The sequence below is a fragment of the Pan troglodytes genome, chromosome 8 (genome assembly GCF_028858775.2).
Source record: "Pan troglodytes isolate AG18354 chromosome 8, NHGRI_mPanTro3-v2.0_pri, whole genome shotgun sequence".
NCBI classification, from domain to species: Eukaryota; Metazoa; Chordata; class Mammalia; order Primates; family Hominidae; genus Pan; species Pan troglodytes.
The window spans coordinates 121,996,419-122,019,026 of record NC_072406.2 but is presented as its reverse complement, the minus strand read 5'-3'; the positions used below and the strand labels follow the sequence as shown (position 1 = coordinate 122,019,026).

Here is a 22,608-nt window from a genome sequence, read left to right as displayed (position 1 = left end):
CTGTCTTACATACGTGGAGAAATTGTGTTTTGTTTGTTTGCATGTTTTCTGACTGCTGCTCAGGGCTAGGTCTGGGGCAAATGCAGAGGGCAGGTAGTTAGCATATAGGTAAGCATATGAGCTCTAGAGCCTCTCTGGGTTCAGATGCCAGATTTGCTACTTACTAGTTGCTTGACATCAGGCAAGTTACATGAAATTCTGAAGTGTCAGTTAAACTTTCTGGGTCTCAGTTTCTGCATTCGCAAAAAGGAGATTGTGACAGTGTGGTATGTACCGCATGGGCTATTGTTAGGATGAAATGGGCTCATACTGTAGATGTGAATGCTTGAAGCACTTGAATGCTTGCTGCTTGAATGCTTGATGTCACTTGAAAAGTCTCGTCATATTAGCTGCCGCTATTGTTGTTGTTATTACTGTTGTAGAGATGAATGAGATTCCCTTTGAAGAGATTAAATAATAGGTAAGCCACAGTCATAAATGAGAACACAAAAAGAAACTGGTGAATGTCATGGGAAAGGACCTCATTAGCACTGTCTAAGTAGAATCTGTGAGATACACATGTAATATTCAATGTTCTCATAGACACATTAAAGTAAAAGAGCAGTGAAATTAATTTTAACAATATATTAATCCAACATATCCAAAATATTATTTTAGCACATCATCATTATAAAAATTATTAAGAAGATACTTTACATTCCTTTTTATGCTGCGGTTTCAAATATGGGAAGTCTTTACATTTACAAAACTTCGCAATTTGAATGTGAAATTTTCATTGGAAATATTTGATCTGTGTTTAGATTTCATAAGACAGTTGAAAAGGTGGACTCACATGCCCAAGTTGTTCTAAACATACTTAGAAGTTTTCCAGTAACTGAATCTTGAATATCAGTTTTAAAATTTGTATTTCAATTTATTAAAGTGAAATAAAATTAAGTATTCTGTTTCTCATTCACAATAGCCACATTTCAAGTGCTAAGACACATGTGGCTGGTGGCAACTGTAATGTAAGTTTACTTAAAGTGTGAACTGAATTCAAAGGTGACAGAGTATTTTAAGCTGGCAGGATCAGGGAAGTCTTCGTGGAGAAAGTAGGATTTAAATTGGAACGTGAACAGGTAGAATTTGGATGCATGGAAAGAGGGAGAGAAGTACAAGAAATACCATGGATATCTTTTTTTAAATTATACTTTAAGTTCTAGGGTACATGTGCACAACGTGCAGGTTTGTTAACATATGTATACATGTGCCATGTTGGTGTGCTGCACCCATTAACTCATCATTTACATTAGGTATATCTCCTAATGCTATCCCTCCCCCCTCCCCCCACCCCATGACAGGCCCAAGTGTGTGATGTTCCCCACCCTGTGTCCAAGTGTTCTCATTGTTCAGTTGCCACCTGTGAGTGAGAACATGTGGTGTTTGGTTTTCTGTCCTTGCGATAGTTTGCTCAGAATGATGGTTTCCAGCTTCATCCATGTCCCTACAAAGGACATAAACTCATCCTTTTTTATGGCTGCATAGAATTCCATGGTGTATATGTGCCACATTTTCTGAATCCAGTCTATCACTGATGGACATTTGGGTTGGTTCTAAGTCTTTGCTATTGTGAATAGTGCCGCAATAAACATATGTGTGCATGTGTCTTTATAGCAGCATGATTTATAATCCTTTGGGTATATACCCAGTAATAGGATGGCTGGATCAAATGGTAAGAAATACCATGGATATCTATGGAATTAGGAGAACATGCATGACAATAAGCTTGAAGAAGAAGGGAGAACAGTGGCCTGGTTAAGACCATCCATGAATTACCCCTGACTGGTCATGGTTGTCCTTGACCACCAGAATCAGGATTTTAGAGTGACATGATCAGAGGGAGCAGTGTTTAGTATGGGTTGGAGAAAGGAGACTCTGGGAATTGAGAAACCTGTTAGGCCTTGCAGGATCTCAGAGTTGGGGTAAAGAGGGCCTGGACTTGGGTACTGGGGTTAGGAGCGGAGAGGAGGGGTAGGATTTGGAGAAGTAGTACAACCTGGATTAAATGTGGACCTTGCAGGCAGGTGGTAGAGGGGATTGGGAAGGTTTGAAGCCTGGGAGTGTTTGTGGTGCCATCAACAGAAAGAAATGGGTTCCTTGTTTTGGTTCCTGTGGAGAAGAGCCACATAGTTGGGGCGACTCTGTTAAGTGGGACTCTGGATCCTTGCTGTGATTGTGAGAACAAGAAGGAAGGGCTGGCTTCATGTGTGACCTGCCATAGTAGCCTCCTCAGTAATAGAGAGGCTGCTGTTCCCTGCGGCTCTTGTTCCTAATTGTTTCATTTCAGGGTAGATTCTGGGTTGATGGAGTTTCTCCTACGGCTGGGGAGGGGAGGGTGTTGGAGAAGTGAAGGGGAATCTTGAATTCTGTCCTTTGTGTACTTTCCAAAACACAAATATACACACCCACACACTGTTCCCTGCAAGAGAGAAAACGTACCTCAAATGCATAATTACGCAAGGACTTGGCACTGCAGTGGTCTGCTTCTCTCTGTCCTCTGCAACTCTAAGGGTTTCTTCTTTTTAAACTCAGAGCAAGGGTTGTGGTATTAGGGTTGTTGTATTAATGAGCTTGGGCCCTGGGGGACTTTTATAGCAAGGAATCGTCTGTTCTCTCTGGTAATCTGGATACTTTCATGTACCATCCTAGTCGTATATTGGGATTCGTGGGCACCACTTGCCTCAAAGCAGGAGAATCCTTGGTTGGAGTCAGAGCTGTGCCAGCACTGCCTTTTAGAAATCTTGATTCCTCATCCTCCTCATCCGTTGACCCCATATTATGTTGTTGGGCTTGGCTTAGTCAAAGGGTGATGTTTTGTCAGGGACTGACTCTGCCAATGTGAATTTTTGGCTTTGTTTGTGGTTCCTCCTCCTGGAAGACATGAATCAGATTTTCCTAAACTCTTTGGACCCTACTCCATTCTCCTGGAGTCAGCTTCCTGTTTTGTTTTGTATTTCATAAACAGGCTTTCTCTTGGGGTGGGGTTAATGATTTTTATCCCACAGTGATTTTATCTGTTGTGTTAGAATAATGCTAGCTGTGGTAACACATCTCGAAGTTTCAGTGGCCTGGTATTGTAAAGCCTTATTTCTTATTTCATGTAGCAGTATAGAGTGGGTGTTCCTGGTTGGTGGGGGACTTCCCTCTACCTTGAGGGAAAGTGATTCAGGGATCTAGTCTCTTCCATCCCATAGTACCACCATTTTAGCTGGTGGAAGGGGACAGAGTATGGACAGGGCACACTCATTTGTTAGAGCCCCGACCCAGGCATCACCTCTCACCCACATTTCATTGGTAAGAATAAGTCATGTGACCTCACCTCAATGTAATGAGGCGTGGGAATGAAGGCCTGGCTGGGCAGTTACTTTCCAGTGACTCTTCTACACTAAGGAAGGAGCACAAATCTTTGGACAGCTGTCAGTTTTTCCCACATACCCTGACTTGGTTTCATTTAGGAGAGAAAAAAATGCCAATAACTTATATTTGGAAACAAGGAGTCCACATCTCCATTCACAGTCTAACTTTTGGTACTTCCTGTGGACCGATGGCCATTTATTCATTCAGTTTCATTTTTCTTGAGAACCTTGTATATTTGAGGCACAGTGCCAAGCTCATGGCCGATGGGAGAAGAGGGTCAGGGAAGGGGAAAGATGTCACGCTAATGTGGACTCTAGTAACTTTAGTCATGCTTATCTTGGCAGTCAGCTGTCAGCTTTACTTGGCAAGTTCCATCTGCATGTGACCAGCCATGTTGATTCCTCTTCTTAAAACCCAGCTCTGGTCATGTCACCACCCTCTCTTCAACTTTTAGTGTCTCTCTAGAACTTGCAGGATAAAGTTCAAGCCTCTTAGTCTGATGTTTGAAGTCTTTGACTATTTGCCTTCAGACGGCCTTTACAGAAATCTCTGCAGCTGCTCCCTTGAACTTCTTGCCCCTGCCATTAGGCTAATTGGGTGTCGCCTCATGACAGGCCTCTTGCCTCTTGCTTCTGGGCCTTGTCACACCTTTCCCTCTGGACTGTTTTCCTGCTCTCTTCACCTATCCTTGGTGGCCCAGTCAAACCTCTGAGCTTGGTCTGATGGATCTAAGGCACATCTGAGCATCCTTTAAACCACAGCAAATACCACACTGCATGTTCAGCATCGTTTATATGGCTGTTTATTAGTGTTAATATTTCATGGAATATCTGTCTACTATTGCCGATTGTCCACTTTGAGAAGATAGTTTCTTATGTTTGCTATAGAGTCAAGCTCGGTGCAGTTCATAGCAATAAGTGCTGCAGTTCATCAGATGTTCGGCATGCGCTAATTGTTTTATGTCACACCTCAACCCTTCAAGGTGGGCATTATGTTCATCCCCATTTTGCAGATGAGGAAGTTGAGCCCCAGGTTCACCCAGCTAGTAAGTGGGGAACCAGGCTTGAACAGAGTTCTAACTGCTGGTTGTAGGAGATGTCTATTCTGTGGCTGATGAAAGTAGAGGTAAGTGCAGCATACACCTCATATTCCTTGTTCCCTCAGAATTTATAATCCAATTGTGAGACTAGATGTGTACAACTTCTGTACAAAAGTAGAAGAGGTTGCTTGGCAGCTTGCAAGGGTATGGGCTTTCGAAAGTCAGACCTGAGGCTGGGTGCAGTGGCTCATGTCCATAATCCCAGCACTTTGGGAGGTCGAGGCGGGCGGATCACTTGAGGTCAGGAGTTCGAGACCAGCCTGACCAACATGGCAAAACCCTGTCTCTACTAAAAATACCAAAATTAGCTGGGTGTGGTGGCGGGCGCCTGTAATCCCAGCTACTTGGGAGACTGAGGCATGAGAATCGCGTGAACCTGGGAGGTGGAGGTTGTAGTGAGCCTAGATTGCGCCACTGCACTCCAGCCCAGGCGACAAAGCAAGACCCCATCTTAAAAAAAAAAAAAGTCAGACCTGAGTTCAGATCTTGGTTCTGCCATTTACTGTGGTGTTACCTTGGGGAAGTTAGTTATTTCTCTAAGCTTCATTTTTTTCATCTGTAGATTGGCAAGGGAGGATAGCTTCCAGGGCTGCTGTGAGGATTAGAATGAGAGGAAATGAATACAGTTATTGACTAGTAGGTGTTGAGACAATAATAAACAATACAGACTAAATAATCTTAGCTAACATTATTTGTCAGCATTATCCAAGGTAGGATATGGATAAGTGCCAACATGGATGGTCCTGTAAAATTCAGAAATGTGGGAGCCTCTGAAAGCTGAAGTGGGTCAGGAAGCTTCATGGAAAAGGGGGCGCATGAACCAGATTTTTGAGAGATGACTAGCTTTTTTTTTTTTTTTTTTTGGTAGTTTACAGATGCTTTATTTGGCTATGTATTGTTTATATTGTTGGAATTAGATGCCAACATTTAAAAATTGGGTAATTTCTCATGAACCCATATTTCTAGCTTCTTCTGAAATATTGAAGGTTAGCAACATGTGGCCTGCATTTCAGAAATCAGAGCTGAGTAGGAGCTGCTGTCTTTAGAAAAGATATCCTTTGTCCTGTACCCTGAGGTATTTGAATTTGAAACCGCATTTATAATCCCTTATGATCTTTTCCCCATTAGATAATGTGTTAGTTTCCTATCACGGCTATAACAAATTACCACAGTGACTTAAAACAAATTTATTCTCTTATGGTTCTGGAAGTCTGAAGTCTAAAATGGGTCAGCAGGGCTATGTTACTTCTGCAGGCTGCAGGGAGAGTCCATTTCCTTGCCTTTTCCAGTTTCTGGAGGCCACATGCATTCCTTGGCTCATGGTCCCTTCGTCCATCTTCATAGATATGGTTGAGGTTTTAACTGGATGTAGGGAAAAGCTTCATGTCTCTTTCTGCTTGTTCATTTATAATACAAATGTGGGTTGAGGATCTAGTCACCTGTGCTGAGTGCAGGGACAGGACAGATACCCTGATCTCATGGAACTTATATGCTTGGGGGTAAGATGGGGGTTGAGGAACAAGACAATAAACATATAAAAAGTTCATTAAGAAGAGAAACATTGCCCAGCATGGTGGCTCTTGCCTGTAATCCTAGCACTTTGGGAGGCTGAGGCAGGCTGATCACTTGAGCCCAGAAGTTCAAGACCAGCCTGGCAACGTGGTAAAACCCCGTTTCTACAAAAAAAAAAAAAAAGGTGTGTGCCTGCTGTAGTCCCAGCTATTCAGAAGATTGAGGTGGGAGGATTGCTTGAACCTGACAGGTCAAGGATACAATGAGCCATAATTGTGTCACGACACTCTAGCTAGGGTAACAGAAGGCCATCCTGTCTCCAAAAAAAAAAAAAAAAAAAAAAGACAAATATCTAGAGTATGTGTGTGCTATACAGAGACTTAAAAGTGGCCGGGTGGCTATTATAGCTGGGTAGTACAGGTAGGCCTCTCTGTAGAGGTGATATTTGATCTCAAATGTAATGATGAGAAGGACCTAGCCATACCATGATCAGAAATACTTTTATAGGCACAAGGAAGCACATGTGCCAAGGCCTTGAGGCAGGAATGAGCTCAGGATATGCAAAGAGCAGAAAGGAGGTGGGTATGGCTGGAGCATGGTGAATGGGAGCAGAGCTGCAAGAGGACTGGCAAAGTCAGATCAGCTGGTACCTTGACTGGGCCAGAGTTTGGATTTTATCTTAAATATAATAGGAAGCCATTGGAGGGTTTTAAGGAGGTTGCTAACATGATCTTAGATATTTGGAAAAGCTCACTCTGAGTGTATGTGCAGAGTGGATTGTAGGGGCGGTAGTCCAGGTAGAGATGATGGAGGCTTGGACTGAGTGCTGCTATTAGAAATGGAGAGAAGTGGGTGGTTTTGAGAAAAAGCCAGCAGCTGTGCTTCTTTGTGCCTTTTTCCTAGCATGCTACAGCTTTGGTTTATTTTAGGCCCTATGCTGTGCTCTGAGGAGACCGCCCCTGGGCGTTGCCAGCTTCATGCCTGGGAGAAGGAGAGTGACAGGCCTGGGCGCAGTGCTTGTCTGGCTTCTGCATAGCCTGTCAGTGTGGAGGTGAGGCTGTGGCCAGCCTTGCTTAGCAATGTCTTTCTGGAATGTTGACCACTTAGGTCATGTCTGGACATTCTTACCCCAGACCTTGTCTCCATCCCAAACTAAACATGTCCATTTGCTGTTAATTCCACCTCCCTTTGGAGGAACTCTTTCCTTGCCTTTGCTGATGGAGAAGTCTAGGTAAACCCTGCGGATCTTCCATCTCTCCCAAGCTTGCCCAGAAAGGGGTGGGGCATCCCTAGAGTACTATGTCCCTGAGTGGAAGAGTCCAGCCGGGCTCAGACCTGCACTGCATTCTCTGCCAGTCTTTGCCAGTATCTTCACCCTGTGTCACGGGTGGAAGAGCCCCAAGCCTGTGGAGTCATGTTGGTGGAGAGTGCCCTCACTGTGTATTCCCCATTGTGTGCAGTGATTTTTAGCACAAGAGTTATTTTTAACTTAGTTTTCCCAGCCCCTTAGATGTCTTCTCACTGTTTAGGAAGAAGAGATTAATAATATCTCTTCCATTGCATATGTGCAGCACTTTCAGGTTTCTGGTGAGTTTTGAAAGACATTAACTTACTGTTTCTCACAAGAGTCCTAGGAGATGTGTGGGCCACCCTTCCCCCCGTTGTTACTTTTTAATAAAAAGTCTTGCACACAGTAATTACTCGGTTAATAAACAAGTGAGGATTCTGCAGTTCCTAAACGATGCTGGTGGCCATTTCTTTCTATTTCCTTAGTGCTGTTGACCAAATGTTCCTTTATGCTTTAGGAATAAAACGTGTTTGCTGTTGCATTTAGCAATCTGAAATGACCTGTCTTAGAGATGAGGAAATGAGGCTGAGAGAGCTGCCAGGACTTGTTGCAGACTATGCAGCTGGGCCTGGGCTAGTGGGCAGGTGGCCCAGAGCTGCTTTATCCTGCCATTGTGGTTCTCTATGCTGGCCCTTCTAGTATCTCCCTGGAGGCTGGTTTGAGGCTGTGATTGCCGGTGCCTTGGTGAAAGAGGCAGTCCTTTTTTAAAAATTTTTTTTTAAATTTTTTGAGACAAGGTCTCACTCGGTTGCCTAGGCTGGAATACAGTGGCGCAATCACGCCTCACTGTGCAGCCTCAACCTCCTGGGCTCAGATTATCCTCCCACCTCAGCCTCCTAAATAGCTGGGACTACAGGCACGTGCCACCATGCCTGGCTAATTATTGTATTTTTTGTAGACATGAGGTTTCACCATGCTCCTAGGCTGATCTCGAGTTCCTGGGCTCAAGCAGTCCTCCCACCTCAGCCGCCCAAAGTGCTAGGATTACAGGCATGAGCCACTGTGCCTGGCTGAAAGGGGTAGTTCTTAACCATATAGCAGGAAAGGAACATGAGGGCCTTTTCCCCCTACATCATGTTGACTGTCCTAAAAATGCCTTGGGTCTGGCCAGCAGCCCCATTCCCCACCCTAAACTTTCTTAACCTTGCCAGGTCCTTTGGCTTGGGAGAATCCTGGTAACTGCAGAAGGAGCAGCAGCTCTGTACTCAGGCAGGCCTGGCTTTGGATCCTGACCTACTATTAACTTGTAAGTGGGCAGCTTACTTAAAGATTCTCTCTTTGAACCTCAGTTTTCTCATTTGCTATTGGTCTCATCCTAGAGAGTGATGAGGGCGAGAGATAAAGTGTCATGCATTGGCAGCCTGGCGTAGGGCTTCAGAGTCCAGACTCTGGAGTTGACTGCTTAGGTTCAAATCCTGCCTCTGCTACTTAATTAGCTGTGTGATTTGGGGCAAGTTACTTAAACTCTGTGTGCCTCACTGGCTATTACCAGAAGTTGCACACTTTGACTTGTACCCTTTGCCCACACGTAAGAATTTCTTACTTTCTTCACTCCCTAACCCCTTCCATACAGAGGCAAGGGGATTATCAGCTGAGAAGACCTTGGTTTTGGACATGACATTTTATTTTGCTGAAGCCTCCTGGATTGGATGAAGCGTTTCCACTCACTCTGTAACAGGAAGGGACAGGGTCTGCATGGGAGAGATTGGTGATGCTACCTCAGAGGAGGACCCAAACAGGAAGTTTGGAAACAAGTCAGTATCTACAGAAACTTAAGTTAGGGAATTATTGGTGCTTAACACAGAAATTCAGCCTTACTTTTCAGAAAAATAACAGATGCCTAAATGTCAGTGGCAAGGAGGGGAGAAGGCTATTATTGGTTTGATTTTTGAGTAAGATCTCAGTGAAGAAAGAGCAGTTTTTATCTGTTTCTCCTGATGTGCTTTGGTTCTCCTAATGAGGAAATAGAGGCTAAAGGGAACAGCTCTGTCTGCCCTTAATTAATTCAATCTTCTGCAGTGTGTGCTAATCTGTTGTTTTCAGCTAGACTGTTGGCTTCTTGAGGGCGGGGGCCAAGGATTCCCCAGTCTTCGTAGTCCCCGCTGAGCCTAGCACAAGGCTAAGCAGGCAGAACAGTCTGCTCATGACTGATCGAGGCCCACTTTGTTGTCATCTTTGTTTTCCAGAGTGAGTATATTGCTCCATGTGACTGTCGGCGGGCTTTTGTCTCTGGATTCGATGGCTCTGCGGGTGAGTCACTACCTTTTCTCTGTTCTTGCTGCACCTTTGTTCGCCTCCTAAAAATAACTGAACCGAGTTTCAGCCTGTGATATAGAAGCAAAAAGAAAATGCAAACCAGATGCTCCACATTGACTCTCTGCAGAAAGGTGTGGGTTCCCAGTCTTTCCCCGCTCCCCAAGGTCACCTTTCAGTAACCCTTTTTATTCCTCTCTATATCTTTGCTTCAAAGTTTTAACAATTTTTATTTTTAAAAAGTTTTTGAACTTTTTATTGAATATAACATACATATAAAAGTTCTATCAATTAAACTGAATATACCTGTGTTACTAGCACCCCAAATAAGAAATGAGACTTTAATATAGTTTCAGAACCTCCTCTCTTAGCTTATTGGTCCCAGATAATTCTCCCAAGTGCTTGGCTTTTGGTTTCTGTTTTCACTCTTGGTTTAAATAACAAAGGTTAACTCTAAGCTGCACTGGTGTTCCTCAAAACCATTATGCCTTTGAGTTTTAGGGTGGACTCCCCACTTCAGGTTTGTTCTCTAAAGCAAGCTGGACAAGGTGGGAGCTCCCCTCCCCTCATGGTTAGCATGCTGCTTCCTTTGGCGTAAGTGCTTGTGTTGGTTGGCACATTAGGATTGGCTTTGGCTGACACCTCTGCCAAAACCCCAAGTTCTGCCAGGCCTGTGGGAACGGAGGGCAGATAAAGGTAGGAGGCATAGGCTTCCCGCTAGTGACCACAGCAGGAACACTCATAGGGCCCACTTGGTCTTTCTCCAGGAAAGGTGAAACAGCTCCCCTGGGGTGTCTGGTGGAGCAGAGGAGTGGCTGTGATTGCTGAGCAGGAACCATCCCTCCCTGTGTCTTGTTGATTATACGAGACCACTTTGGCCATAGGTCTGCAGTTCTCCATTCTCTGTTCTTGACTCATACTGTGCAAGTGGAGTCCTTTTTGTGCAGGGACCAGTGCCAGGTAGCTTGGGTCTCAGGACTGTTCTTTCACAGCTTGACACACAGCTTGTTTTCAGTAGTGTGGTCTTCTCTTGCCCAGAGGTTTCTTTGGAGTCAAGGACCCATCTGCCCCACTAGGAGCTGATGCCTCTTACTGCTCTTGCCTGTCTACTGTCATTTTGTGCAGCTTCTGAGCAGTTGTTAGAAACCTTTCTTCTTCTTTTTTTTTTCTCCCCTGCTTCAGGCACAGCCATCATCACAGAAGAGCATGCAGCCATGTGGACTGACGGGCGCTACTTTCTCCAGGCTGCCAAGCAAATGGACAGCAACTGGACACTTATGAAGATGGGTGGGTACAGGCATGGCTAGCCCAAACTTAGTTGGCCTGATCTGGGCAGGGATCCTAGAGGTCCTTAGGACTCCTGGATCTTAATCCTTTTATGCAGTCATGGACCCTTTTGAGAATCCAAGGAAAACTGAGAAAAAAAAAATGGCATGCCTATACATACGTACCAATGTGCATTCAATTTTGGAGGACGCTGGTTCAGGATACTTATTTTACTGAGGGGAAACTGAGGGCTAGAGAGGACAGTTGATTTGCTGCAGATCACATTGCTGTGCATTTCACTCCTGTACTGGGGGCCTTCTACTATTTGCTGCGTCATGATTCAGAGTGAGATAAAGGCAAGGAGTCATTGGCAACAGAAGCCAGAAAGCTTTCCCCTGAGGCTCTCTCTGAGGATCTTGGATTTGCTTCTGGAAGCTTAGCTCTGGAGAAGAGCAGCATTCAGGACAAGCGAACAGGTCTGGAACTTGCTTGGGCTAGTCGCTTCACTTGCAGTGCTTTAGTTTCCTCATCTGTAAAATGGGTTAATCACAGTAAGTAACATATAAAGTGGTGAGAATTAAAGCATTACTATGTGGAAAGCATATAGATCAATGTTTATTGAATAATGTGTGTATGTACTCTGTGTTTTCATTTAATTTTCTGCCGTGTGTACTTTCCTGTCATTAAAATAGTCTTTAGAAACACGGTTTTAGGGACTGTACAAAGTCTTTGCTTCCTGAATTTTGAACTTGGAGAACAGAAGATAAGGAAGGGCCAAGTGGGAAAGAGAAGATGAAACAAAATACCTGATGCTTCTTGTTTGTTGTAGGAAATAACGAGGAAAGAAAATAGTCCTCAGACTCACAGCAGGGAACAGAGGACTAGACCATGACCTTGAGATCCAGGCAGCCAGCTGACTGAGGGGTGTGTGCACTCAGGTGTATGCCACACACCCTCCACATACACACACACGTGTTCTTTGTCTTAGGGATGAACAAGGAACATTTTTGTCTTGGCATTGGATTAAGTTTCTATTTCTCAAAAATCATTTCATAAATATAAAAACACCAAAGCTACAGATTGTTGCCTGTTGCTGCAGTTGATTTCTCTTTCCCTTTCTCTCTCTCACACACACACACACACACACACACACACACACACACACACACACAAAGGCAGGCATTTGAAGCTGGCTGTTATAAATGGACAAGCTAGTGGCCTTTAAATTTTTTTGTTTGTGTGCTTCTGTTAATGGGAGTCAAGCACCCGCAACATGTATGTATGTTTGTTTATTTGTTATTTATATGTGCTAGTGTTCCTCTATATTCCAAATATCAAAAACTAACTTTGTAATTTCTTTATAAAAAATAAATACAAATAGAAGCTCTGTTACTTTCTTCTTGCACCCAGTAGATCATTGTGTCCCCCTGGGGAGCAGGCATCTCTCTTTGGGGCCCACGGATTCCAGCTCTAAAGTCTGTTAGCATTTTGGGGGTCAGAGGCGCAAACACTGCCTGCCTGTTCCTTAATGTAGGTATGTGGCAGCAAGGGGGTGGCAGAGGGAGTGAGTCCTCCTCTCCTCCAGGCTCCTTCCTGGTTTCCTCAGTCGAGTCTTCTGTGTAGGGAGATTCTGGTGGGTTTGGTTGGCCAGTGAGTGATTCATCCCTGGGGTTTTGCCGAAGATCTGTCTGCTAGGAAATGACATGACTTCATCCTGTGAAAGTTACATTATGTAGTGTACTAGGGCATTAGGAGAAACTGTATTAATAAGTGGCTTGTTTAGTGGTTTGAAAAAAAATAAGAAAGAATCAAATAGCAGAATGAAACTCAATGTCAGCTTCTAGGCAGTTTTTTAGAATTGGAATCCATGAGCTTCTTTCTTTATAAACCTTTGCACTTCCCTTCTATGGTTATGTGGTTGTATCAGTAGTCAGTAGAGAAAATAGTAAAGATAAGTTTCTACTGTTTTAGAATATGTGAACTTTTACTCTAAATATATGTATATTTTATCAAGATGTTAATTGTTTGGCCAAAACCTCATTGGTTAAAAAAAGTATACATCTCAAAGATAACTGGCTAGATATGGAAGGTGTTGGCTTAGATTAAAGGAAAACTGGACTATAGAAGTAATTTTAGTTCTATTCTGGAGGCTGATATAGTGTCCTATGACTAGCATCTTAGAAACAGAAAGGGCTGTCTCATCCTGGGAGTTGGGGAACCCAGAGGCTCATGTTAAAGGCAACAGGATGGCCAGCACTTTGGGAGGCTGAGGTGGGAGGATCACTTGAGGCCAGGAGTTCGAGACCAACCTGGCTAACATGGTGAAACCCCGTCTTTACTAAAAATACAGAATTAACTGGGCATGGTAATTTTGAGCCTGTAATCCCAGCTACTTGGGAGGCTGAGGCAGGAGAATTGCTTGAATCCAGGTGGTGGAGGTTGCAGTGAGCTGAGATGGTGCCACCGCACTCTAGCCTGCGTAACAGAGTGAGACTCTGTCTTCAGAAGTAAATAAATAAATAAAGACAACAGGACAGGTGCCTGTGTGCCTCTCTTAAAATCTTTGGAAAGATCTCTTTGCTGCCAAGACTTGTGCTTAGCCCTCTATTCAGAGGCTGGTTATGGGGCAGCGGCCTTCTCTTGGCCACCCTGCCCTTGCAGATGAGGGGTGGGCACTGGGAGCATGTTATCACCTTACCTGGTGTGTGATATGTGGGAGTCTCCCAGTTCCCAGACTTCACCAAATCACTGCCCAAATTCTCATCAAGTGACCAGTAGTGGGGAAGTGACTGAACGCTGAGGAGACAATCTTTGTGGTGACACCATGTGTGTACGTGGCAATGATCCCCAAGATATTTTTACAAGGGGTCAAGTGAAAAATCATACTTTTTTCCCTTCTGTCTCACCCTTGTCTTATGTTTTTCATACACAAAAACTTACACTTCTCCCTCTCTGTAGCCTTCCAGGATTAAGGGAGGTTCAGATTTTCTAAGTCCTGTCAATCCACTTTAAAGCAGCTGCTTAATAAAGACCCTGCTATCATGATGTTAGAGAATTGTATCCTTCTGGTGGGATAATGAGCGTGGGCCCACTGGGAATTGTTTCTTATCGTTTCTTCCCCCTGTAGGTCTGAAGGACACACCAACTCAGGAAGACTGGCTGGTGAGTGTGCTTCCTGAAGGATCCAGGGTTGGTGTGGACCCCTTGATCATTCCTACAGGTAAGTGAGCTTGGTCCCTTTCTGCTTGGGTAAGGAAGTGACTTCTAGATTCCCCTCCATTCTCCTCATTTGCTTGTGGGGTGTGGAGCACTGTGGGGCTCAGCATGACTGATTTTATAGTAGAGGTCAGGGTGAAGAGAAGAGTTCTACTGGTGGTGAAGATGTGCTTTTACAGTTCCTCATCCTGCACACCCAGCTCTGGGCCATGGCAGGACCACCTTTCTGAAGGTTCCGGACTTTCAAGGCCCTGCTCCCTGCCCTGCTGCAATGGGCGTTCGGCTCATGGCTGGGCCACAATGTGTCTCCTCAGATTATTGGAAGAAAATGGCCAAAGTTCTGAGAAGTGCCGGCCACCACCTCATTCCTGTCAAGGAGAACCTCGTTGACAAAATCTGGACAGACCGTCCTGAGCGCCCTTGCAAGCCTCTCCTCACACTGGGCCTGGATTACACAGGTCAGAATCAATGGTTCCGCCCAGCAGGGCCCCTGCCATTGTCCCCCCACCTCTTGCTATTGTCTCCAACCTCGTCCTCCGAATCCAAGTCGAGTTGGAGCTGACAGGAGGATTTTGCCCTACTCTGCCCCAGTGGGATATTTGAAGAAGCAGGAGCTTTATTTGTTTCCACTGTTGCCACCTACTTGCCACTTAGTTTGGCTTTGGTTATTTTCGCAAAGCTCGTTTGGGTGGCTTTTTGGGTGCTGCTGAAAAGACTGAGTTTTTTTAATCCACTCAGCTGCTAACTGCCACTCGAACGTATTTGATATTGGAAATAGAGCATAGAGGTTTCTAGGTTCCATTTCCCTTCTTATTTCAGCATTTGTAGATTTACCTTCCTAGGCCTTTGTCCTCCATCTTGTACCTTCTGCTTTAGAGGCTTTGGGGTGTGGGTGTGTTTCCTTGGCCTGTGCGATAGTGATGGGTAAGCAGCATGTTCTCTGAACCATTGTGTGGATTTATGAAGCAGTGAGGGGGCAGAGAGAGAGGCCTGGAGGTGGGGCTGCAGGGGAGGGCGTCTTGCTGTAGAAACAGAGGTAGATGGGGGATGGCTGTGGAATGTAGGCAGATTGCCCAGAGGGGTCCTGGGAAGAAAGCGTGACAGCCTAGATTCTGGGCCAAGTTTTAAACAGCATTCCCCAACTGATCTTCAGTGCAGCCCTGGGTGTGGGGGCAGCCCCAGCCTGCTTTCTTGTGTGACATCCTCACCAGAGGGGTATTGCGGAATGGGGAGGATGGGTCCAGTGAGTGGCCCAGGGTCAGCTAAATATTTTCCATCAGCGTGGTTTGAAGTTTTTTTCACTAGAGCAGAAGCTCTGACTTGTTGCTTATAGGAGAGGGGAGAGCAAATGTTGCTGATAAAGCTTTTGTTCAGTACACATTTGGGTGCCTACTATCTGCAGGATGCTGTGCGAGGTGCTGAGTGAATAAGACAGATGCCCACCCTGCTCACAGGTGGCTGTTCCCTGAGTTACGAATGCTGCCCTGGTAGGGTGGTTGTGGTGGCAATGGGGTGAGCTCCTCTAGCACCACGATTTCATCTTGCAGAGCAACAGAGAGGCCTTGGCAGTGTCTGAAAGGGCAAGTGTGATTTGGAAGTGGTAATCACAGTGAGTCAGACTACAGGGAATTCCTAGGTCTTAGCACTGAAAGGCAAGTCTTGCAGCCCCCAGGAACATCAAGTGGTGGGTGCTGTTCCCCTGACCCCTGAGACTGGGTGAGTTCCCTCTGCTGGGTAGTGTGTTGATATAGGTCCCTGTGTGTCCCCTGTTGCATCAGTATTTACAGTAGTGTGTTAATTGCTGGTTTAATTATCTGTCTTCCCTTCTATATTGTAAGCCCCATGAAGACTTGGACTGGGTCTGGCTCAGAGCTGTAACCACAGTGACCAGCAGAGTGCCTGGCACGTATCTATGCCTGGCAGATCTAGATGTTACACAGGCATTTGTGGGATGCGTAAATGAATGAATTTTACTGGTGAGGCAATCAAGGCTCACGACAGTCAAGTGGCTTGGACACCTCTTGTATAGGGCTTGAATCCAGGCCTCCTGCCTGTTTAAGTAGCGTGCTCCTGTAAGAAATGGTGCTGATTAAAGATGTTTAGGGTAGGTTCTTTCACTGGGTTCCTACTGCTTTCTGGGACCAGGGCTGGAGTTAAAGCACATTTGTTTCTTGCAGGCATCTCCTGGAAGGACAAGGTTGCAGACCTTCGGTTGAAAATGGCTGAGAGGAACGTCATGTGGTTTGTGGTCACTGCCTTGGATGAGATTGCGTGTGAGTGCTCTGGTTTCGCTGTTTGGGCATGTTACCCGATCTCTCCTTTGGGTCTCTGGTATCTGTGTTTTCATGCCATTCAACTTTCTGAGTGGCCAGGGAATAAGAAGAAGACTACGTCACCAAATGGGTATAGGAGATGCCAACTAGGATGAAGGAGAAAGAATTACAGGGAGCTGGGGAGGGGAGTGAGGCTTGTCCAGAGCAGTATTACAGCTGGGTGATGCCCACCTCTGGCCAGTCCCTCAGGACCATGGCACCTCTGAGGAAGGGCATTTCCTACAAATATTTTATGTCTGTCAGCCTCTGTAGGTGTAGAAGTGGGCTCATAGGAGAGGCCTTCTTTCTTTACACTTGTCCTGTGGTTTCCTAAGGTCTTTATAGTGAGAATGTTCTGGGAGCATTTCTACCTCAGAAAACTAGGAACTAAAAGTTCCTCCCCAAGCCCTTTGATGTAATAGTAGTTTCTCAGTCTTTGGACCTTAACCCACCTTCATGCAGTTGTTCAGCACCTTCTTTCATCTAAAACCTGACGGAATCTGGTTGAACCTTCCTGTCCTGTCTTTCTGAGTGGATTTGACCCAGGGCAACTGAGAAGAGGCACTGCTTTATCTTTTTGCCTTCTCACTAGAGAATGAGACCCTACTGCAGTGTCCTCTCTCTTCAGTCCCTGCATCTTCCATCCCCAAAACATTGTCAAGTGTGTCAGTGACTTACATCCCTAATTAACTTAATGATCTCAACATCAGAGAAAAACACCTGTAAAACTTTTCTCTCTCCCTGATTGTAACAAAAACACAATCCCATGATAGAAAACTTGGAAAATGCAGAGGAAGTAAAAAGAAGAAAAAAAATCACGTATAAATTCTGTTACTTAGAGATAATCAGTGTCAATATTCTATGCATATATCATTTTATAGCCTGATTTTTTCACTGTATCAGTACACTATAAGCATATACAAGCATAATTTTAAGTGAGTATTAAATACTCCATCATGTGGTTATACCATAATTTATTTAACTGTTTCCCTAAGGATGACCTTTGGGTTATTTGCAGTAATCCTGTAATTTATTATGATGCTACCATCAAAATCTTGGTTCATGAATCCATGTCTTAGTGTTTGATAATTTTCTTCCTATTTCTGGTTGGCTTTTAGGGCTTTTGACTCATCTTGCCCTTTGTCTGCCAGAAAGTTTGCACCTTTGTATTTGAATTTGTCTGTCTTGCCACACCTGAACACCAGGTACTGTCATTTTTAAAGAAGTGCTAGTATGATAGGTAAAAAATGGTGCCTCATCACTTTGAGAAGCCATTATTTTAAAATAGAGGTTATACTTTTAATGCCCAGGCGTTTTTTTGCTCTGATCCTCATGAGAACAAGTGACGGAAGCTGGAAGTCCTGGGACCAGAACTGTGCTCTCTCCTGGTCTGTCTAGTTCTCAGACGTTCAGCAACATCACTGTTACTGGCTGTCCGCAGGTCCCCCACCCAGTCGTGGTGCCAGAGCAGACCCATGGGTGGGCTGCAGGCTCTGATTTCATTGGTGAGCTGCAGCCTTGCTGACTCACTGCTTTTCTTTCCACCTCTGACAGGAAGCTCCGTCTCCTTGGGGCTCACTGACCCTTACAGAGGAGGCTTGCCTGGCTTCCCTTGTGGGAGGGTCTCAGTTTTTCTACCCTAGGTCATCTGCCTCAGAAGGGAGAGAGTGCTTGTCTCCTTCCTTTTTATTTGGGAGCGCCAGAGGTTTGTCGGCTTCAAGGCCAGGCCTGGCAGGTCACCACTAGGTGGATCATTTCAACTCCTTGTGGGGCAGTTCTCAGGATTTCAACTAATAGCTTTTATTCCCTTCTCCGGGCAGTGATGTGGAAGCCTGAGAAACAACAGCTCTGGTGCCATCACGTGGTGGACATGAGCAATTGCAGCTCCGAGGTGGAACCAGACGGGAGTCAGGCTTCCAGCCTTTCTGTGCGATTCCACTGAATCCTTGCGCAGCAGCTGGACTCCAAGCTGAAGCTCTTCCCTCCCGCTACAAGCGACCCCTTAACATCTTAAGTCAGACAGGTGACAGGGATTTTGATTTCTTTTCTAGGGCTATTTAATCTCCGAGGATCAGATGTGGAGCACAATCCAGTATTTTTCTCCTACGCAATCATAGGACTAGAGACGATCATGTGAGTGTTTGCCCTGCATCTGGAACTCCCTTCCAGAGCTCCTCAGAGCCCTAGTGTGCCCTTTCTGGTCCTGGCCCACCCATCACTGCCTGATATTTCACTGATGTGCTTCTTTTTTCTTGCCCTTTTAACATTTTCCCTTCTTGTTTTCCTTAGCAGTAGGTGTTTATTTATATCCTGCCTCTCTTTGAGCCCCCAAAATGGTTTGAAACGCATGAAAGTGTCTATAATTCGGGCCACCCATTTGATGTCAAGTTTTCTAGCAGCCAGTGTTAAGGGGTATATATGCTCAATTATACAATTCTGGGTCCACAATGCAAATAAACCCAGTCATTTTGAAGGTCAAAAATAATATGGGAAAACCCCTCCAACTACGCTTTGTTGAATTGTCAGTTTATTTTTTCAAAGCATTTCGTGTGGCCTTCTTTTCATTACTGTTCTATTTCAATAGCTTTTTGCATTAAGACAACACATTTATTAAGTGCTGGTGATGTGCTAAGTAAGGGTCTCTGTTAGGTGCTAGGGTGACTGAAACAGGACGGGGTCCTTGGCTGGAGTTGGGGAGATGAGCATGTCCTCTTTCTAAAGTATTTGGGCACATAAGTGGGCACCAGTCTGCTTGTGGGACAGATACAGGTGTTATGAGAGGGGTCTGACCTAGACTTGGAGATCAGAGGAGACTCTTGGGGAAAGTAATATTTTGAAGCAGAGAGTAAGGATAAATGTGGGTGAGTTAGGTGAATGGCAGGGTGAGGAGGGGCGGGGAACCATGATCCAAGCAGAGGGAACAGCATTTTCAGAGACTCTGGACAGTAGAGAGCACAGTGCATGTGGAGGACCTGAAGTGGTTCAGTGAGGTCAGAACATAGTGAGGCCAGAATGTGAGCAGGGGCCACAGAAAGGAGAGGCCTTGTGGGCCACATTCAGGAGCTTGGGTTCTTTTTCTGAACAAGAATAGTGGGAAGCTATTGAACGAATTTTTCAGAGGGAACCACATGTTAGATGTACAAGTTGTAAAGAATATTATGACTGAAACATTGGTAGATGGGGAAAGACTTAGAGGCTGTGGCACTAACCCAAGTGAGAGATGGTGGGACCTGAACCTGAGTGGTGACTGGGCGAGGCTGTAGATGAGCTGGACAGATTAGATGGAGATTTAGGCTGTGGGTCCCAAGGTCTTAATGAAGGACGGGAAGAGGGTCATCAGTGAAGGAGGACACTGCCCAGATTTCTGGCTTGGCAGATTGGGTGGATGGGGGCAGGGAATGCACCTTGGAGGGCAGGATTTGGGAAAGGAGTGGGAAGGAGAGAAAAGGGGCTTGGTTTTGGTTGCCAGGAAACAGAGCCTGATGTGTATGTGTGTCTGTGTTGCCACCTCTCACTCATGTTCCCTCCTTTTTCTGCCACCCACCTCTCCTCCATCTGCAGGCTCTTCATTGATGGTGACCGCATAGACGCCCCCAGTGTGAAGGAGCACCTGCTTCTTGACTTGGGTCTGGAGGCCGAATACAGGATCCAGGTGCATCCCTACAAGTCCATCCTGAGCGAGCTCAAGGCCCTGTGTGCTGACCTCTCCCCAAGGGAGAAGGTGTGGGTCAGTGACAAGGCCAGCTATGCTGTGAGCGAGACCATCCCCAAGGTTGGTGACCCCACTTTGGCCCATCTAAACTCTGCCACCCCCTTCCCAGTTCTGGTATTGTCTTTGGAGCACAGGCAGATTTCTGAGGCTGCCTGTTGGATCAGAACTGTGGTCTCCATGGATGAGGCCTTAGAGCTGGAGCCATAGCAAGAGCCTGAGGGCCCTTATTGCTTGTTGAGTCTTGTGTTTTCCAGAGTGTGGCATGAGAGATTATTTTAGGTGGTACACATTATTATTTAGGTTTACTTAAATATATCTGTTTTAACAGCATTTAGCATATAATAGAAAAAACATAACTAGCATGAGTTCATGATATAATTATTTAAAATAAAGTTGAATTTAATAAAGCTGATTTAAAGATGGTCTAAAGTAAAGTACTAAGTGAATAAGGGTACAGCAGTTAAGAAGCTAGGGTAAAAGCTGTGCAGGTGGTATAAGAATGCTTGAAGCTTGGGAAATGCTTCTCTACACCCTCCTTCTGCCGCACCACATTTTATAGCTAAGGACACTTGAGGCTCAGAGAGGATTGGGGAGTTGGGGATTTGGGGATTTGTCAAATTCAAGTGATAGTGATAGCCTTGCCCTTTACTGAGCCCTTGCTGGGCAGTGCTAAGCAGCTGACACTTGTTGCCTCATTTTCATTAGGGTCTGGGATGGGACTGGAATCCAGGCCTCTTTAGAGGTAGGCTTTTCTACTGTCCTGCCCTGGGCTTCTGGCTGCCAAGTGGCCTTTGGCAAGCCCAGTGATGTCCTTTCTTCTCCACTGAGCAGTGGGGCATCCTGGGAAGAATCCAGGCCTGGCTCTCTAGATCTGTCTTGCCATTGTACCCCTGCCATCATCACACACAGTGTGACTCCTCCTCTCTCTCTCCTCTCTCTCTGGAGAGAAAGAGAAAAGGAGATAAGATCACGAAAGCAATTTTAGAAGCTTTGTGCGAGTGCCAGGTGTGCTGAGGCCCCTCTGCTGGATTCTAACTTGTTCTCAAATTGGAAAGGGTCTTCTCCAGCCCTTCAGGATCAGATTATTATCAGTAGCTGAGATAGGACCACTGGGCGGAAAGGGAGGGAGCAGGAGACCTCACTCATCAGGTCATGTGCATGGCCAGACAGGGAGAAAAAGCCCCCTTTGTACAGCAAGAGAAGGGTGATTTCGGTCAAGCTTTCAGTGTTAGTGAACTCTAACCACAACCACAGTGGCTTGGAAAGCAATGTCTTGCTGACGGCAGGCAGCCAGCAGTCTCAAAGAGCTAAGGGAGTGAGGGATGGAAGAGAGACACCTTGTTTGATGTACTTACTCTTTTTGGTTGAGCTTAAGCTCAGGGTCATCAATCAAAAGGGACAGGTCGTTGGGGCCCCAGGGGACAGCTATATGGGTCGCCAGTGGGAGCTCTTCAAATGATTTGTCTAAAGTAAGTTTTGCTGAGCAAAAAGGTTGTTGCCTTGGTCTTGGGTGGGTGGAGCCGGTTTGATTTCCCACCCTACTGCCCTTTGCCTCTAGGACCACCGCTGCTGTATGCCTTACACCCCCATCTGCATCGCCAAAGCTGTGAAGAATTCAGCTGAGTCAGAAGGCATGAGGCGGGCTCACGTGAGTAGAGGAGCTGGTGCAGAAGATGGGATGTGAGGTGGTCAGAAGGCCCGGCTCCTTCACCTCCTCTGTGGCATTGAGCCTGGCACAAGGTTAGAATCTCTCTGAGCCTCAGCCTCCTGGCCTTCCAGGAGGAGTTATTGAGGGAATGAAATAAAATACTTGATGGATTAGATCTTTACAAAGTATAATACACAACACAAAAGGAGATATTGATGTTCACAGTGTAGATGATGGTGATGACGTGATGCTGATGAAGAAAGATTTTGGGCCCAGAGGTGGCTTTTGATAGTGGCCTATTTTTTCCTGGCCCCTGTAGGGTTCTTAACCTTTAAGTTAACCTTTTGGAGGAGCTCCCTGTGCTCTGAGGTGGGGCCCTTCCTGATTGTACCTGAACTACTGAATAGCAGAGGAGCCTTTCCCTGATAATGGGAGTTGCTGCACGCGCCGGCTTCCCAGAAATGTCCACATGTAAAGCTCTGGTTGCTGATGATGTGTGGCCCTGCAGGTACAGCCTTCTCAGTGTTGCATTAGGGCTAGGCTCTGAATCTGGTCATGTGATTTTCAGTGATAACTTAAAAAATGTCTCCATTGTTTGCACAGATTAAAGATGCTGTTGCCCTCTGTGAACTCTTTAACTGGCTGGAGAAAGAGGTTGGTTCTTAGTCTTTGTTTAATATGTGGATATACATTATTCAGACCTACCTATATGTGATTCTAACTCTAGCATCTCCCATGCTCTGCTGACCATGAGATCTGAGATCTTCATCAAATTTTTGGGCTCTATTTTAATAATTCTCTCTGGAAATTTGGTGTGTGTAGATTTCAAAATTCCTTAATTATGAA

General features: G+C 45.4%; 1 protein-coding gene across 6 annotated transcripts in view; it reads left to right on the top strand.

Moving 5' to 3' along the window:
- The window catches only part of XPNPEP1 (X-prolyl aminopeptidase 1), a 58,880-nt gene that overhangs the window by 20,964 nt on the left and 15,308 nt on the right, over positions 1-22,608 (top strand). For 3 of the 6 annotated variants that reach the window (XM_009459175.4, XM_009459176.4, NM_001280330.1), the window contains 9 exon segments: positions 9,542-9,605; positions 10,791-10,895; positions 14,002-14,094; positions 14,405-14,548; positions 16,268-16,363; positions 18,454-18,535; positions 19,964-20,174; positions 21,673-21,762; positions 22,366-22,416. In XM_009459175.4, the coding sequence (XP_009457450.1) occupies positions 9,542-9,605; positions 10,791-10,895; positions 14,002-14,094; positions 14,405-14,548; positions 16,268-16,363; positions 18,454-18,535; positions 19,964-20,174; positions 21,673-21,762; positions 22,366-22,416 (936 nt within the window). 6 annotated transcript variants of the gene reach the window in all.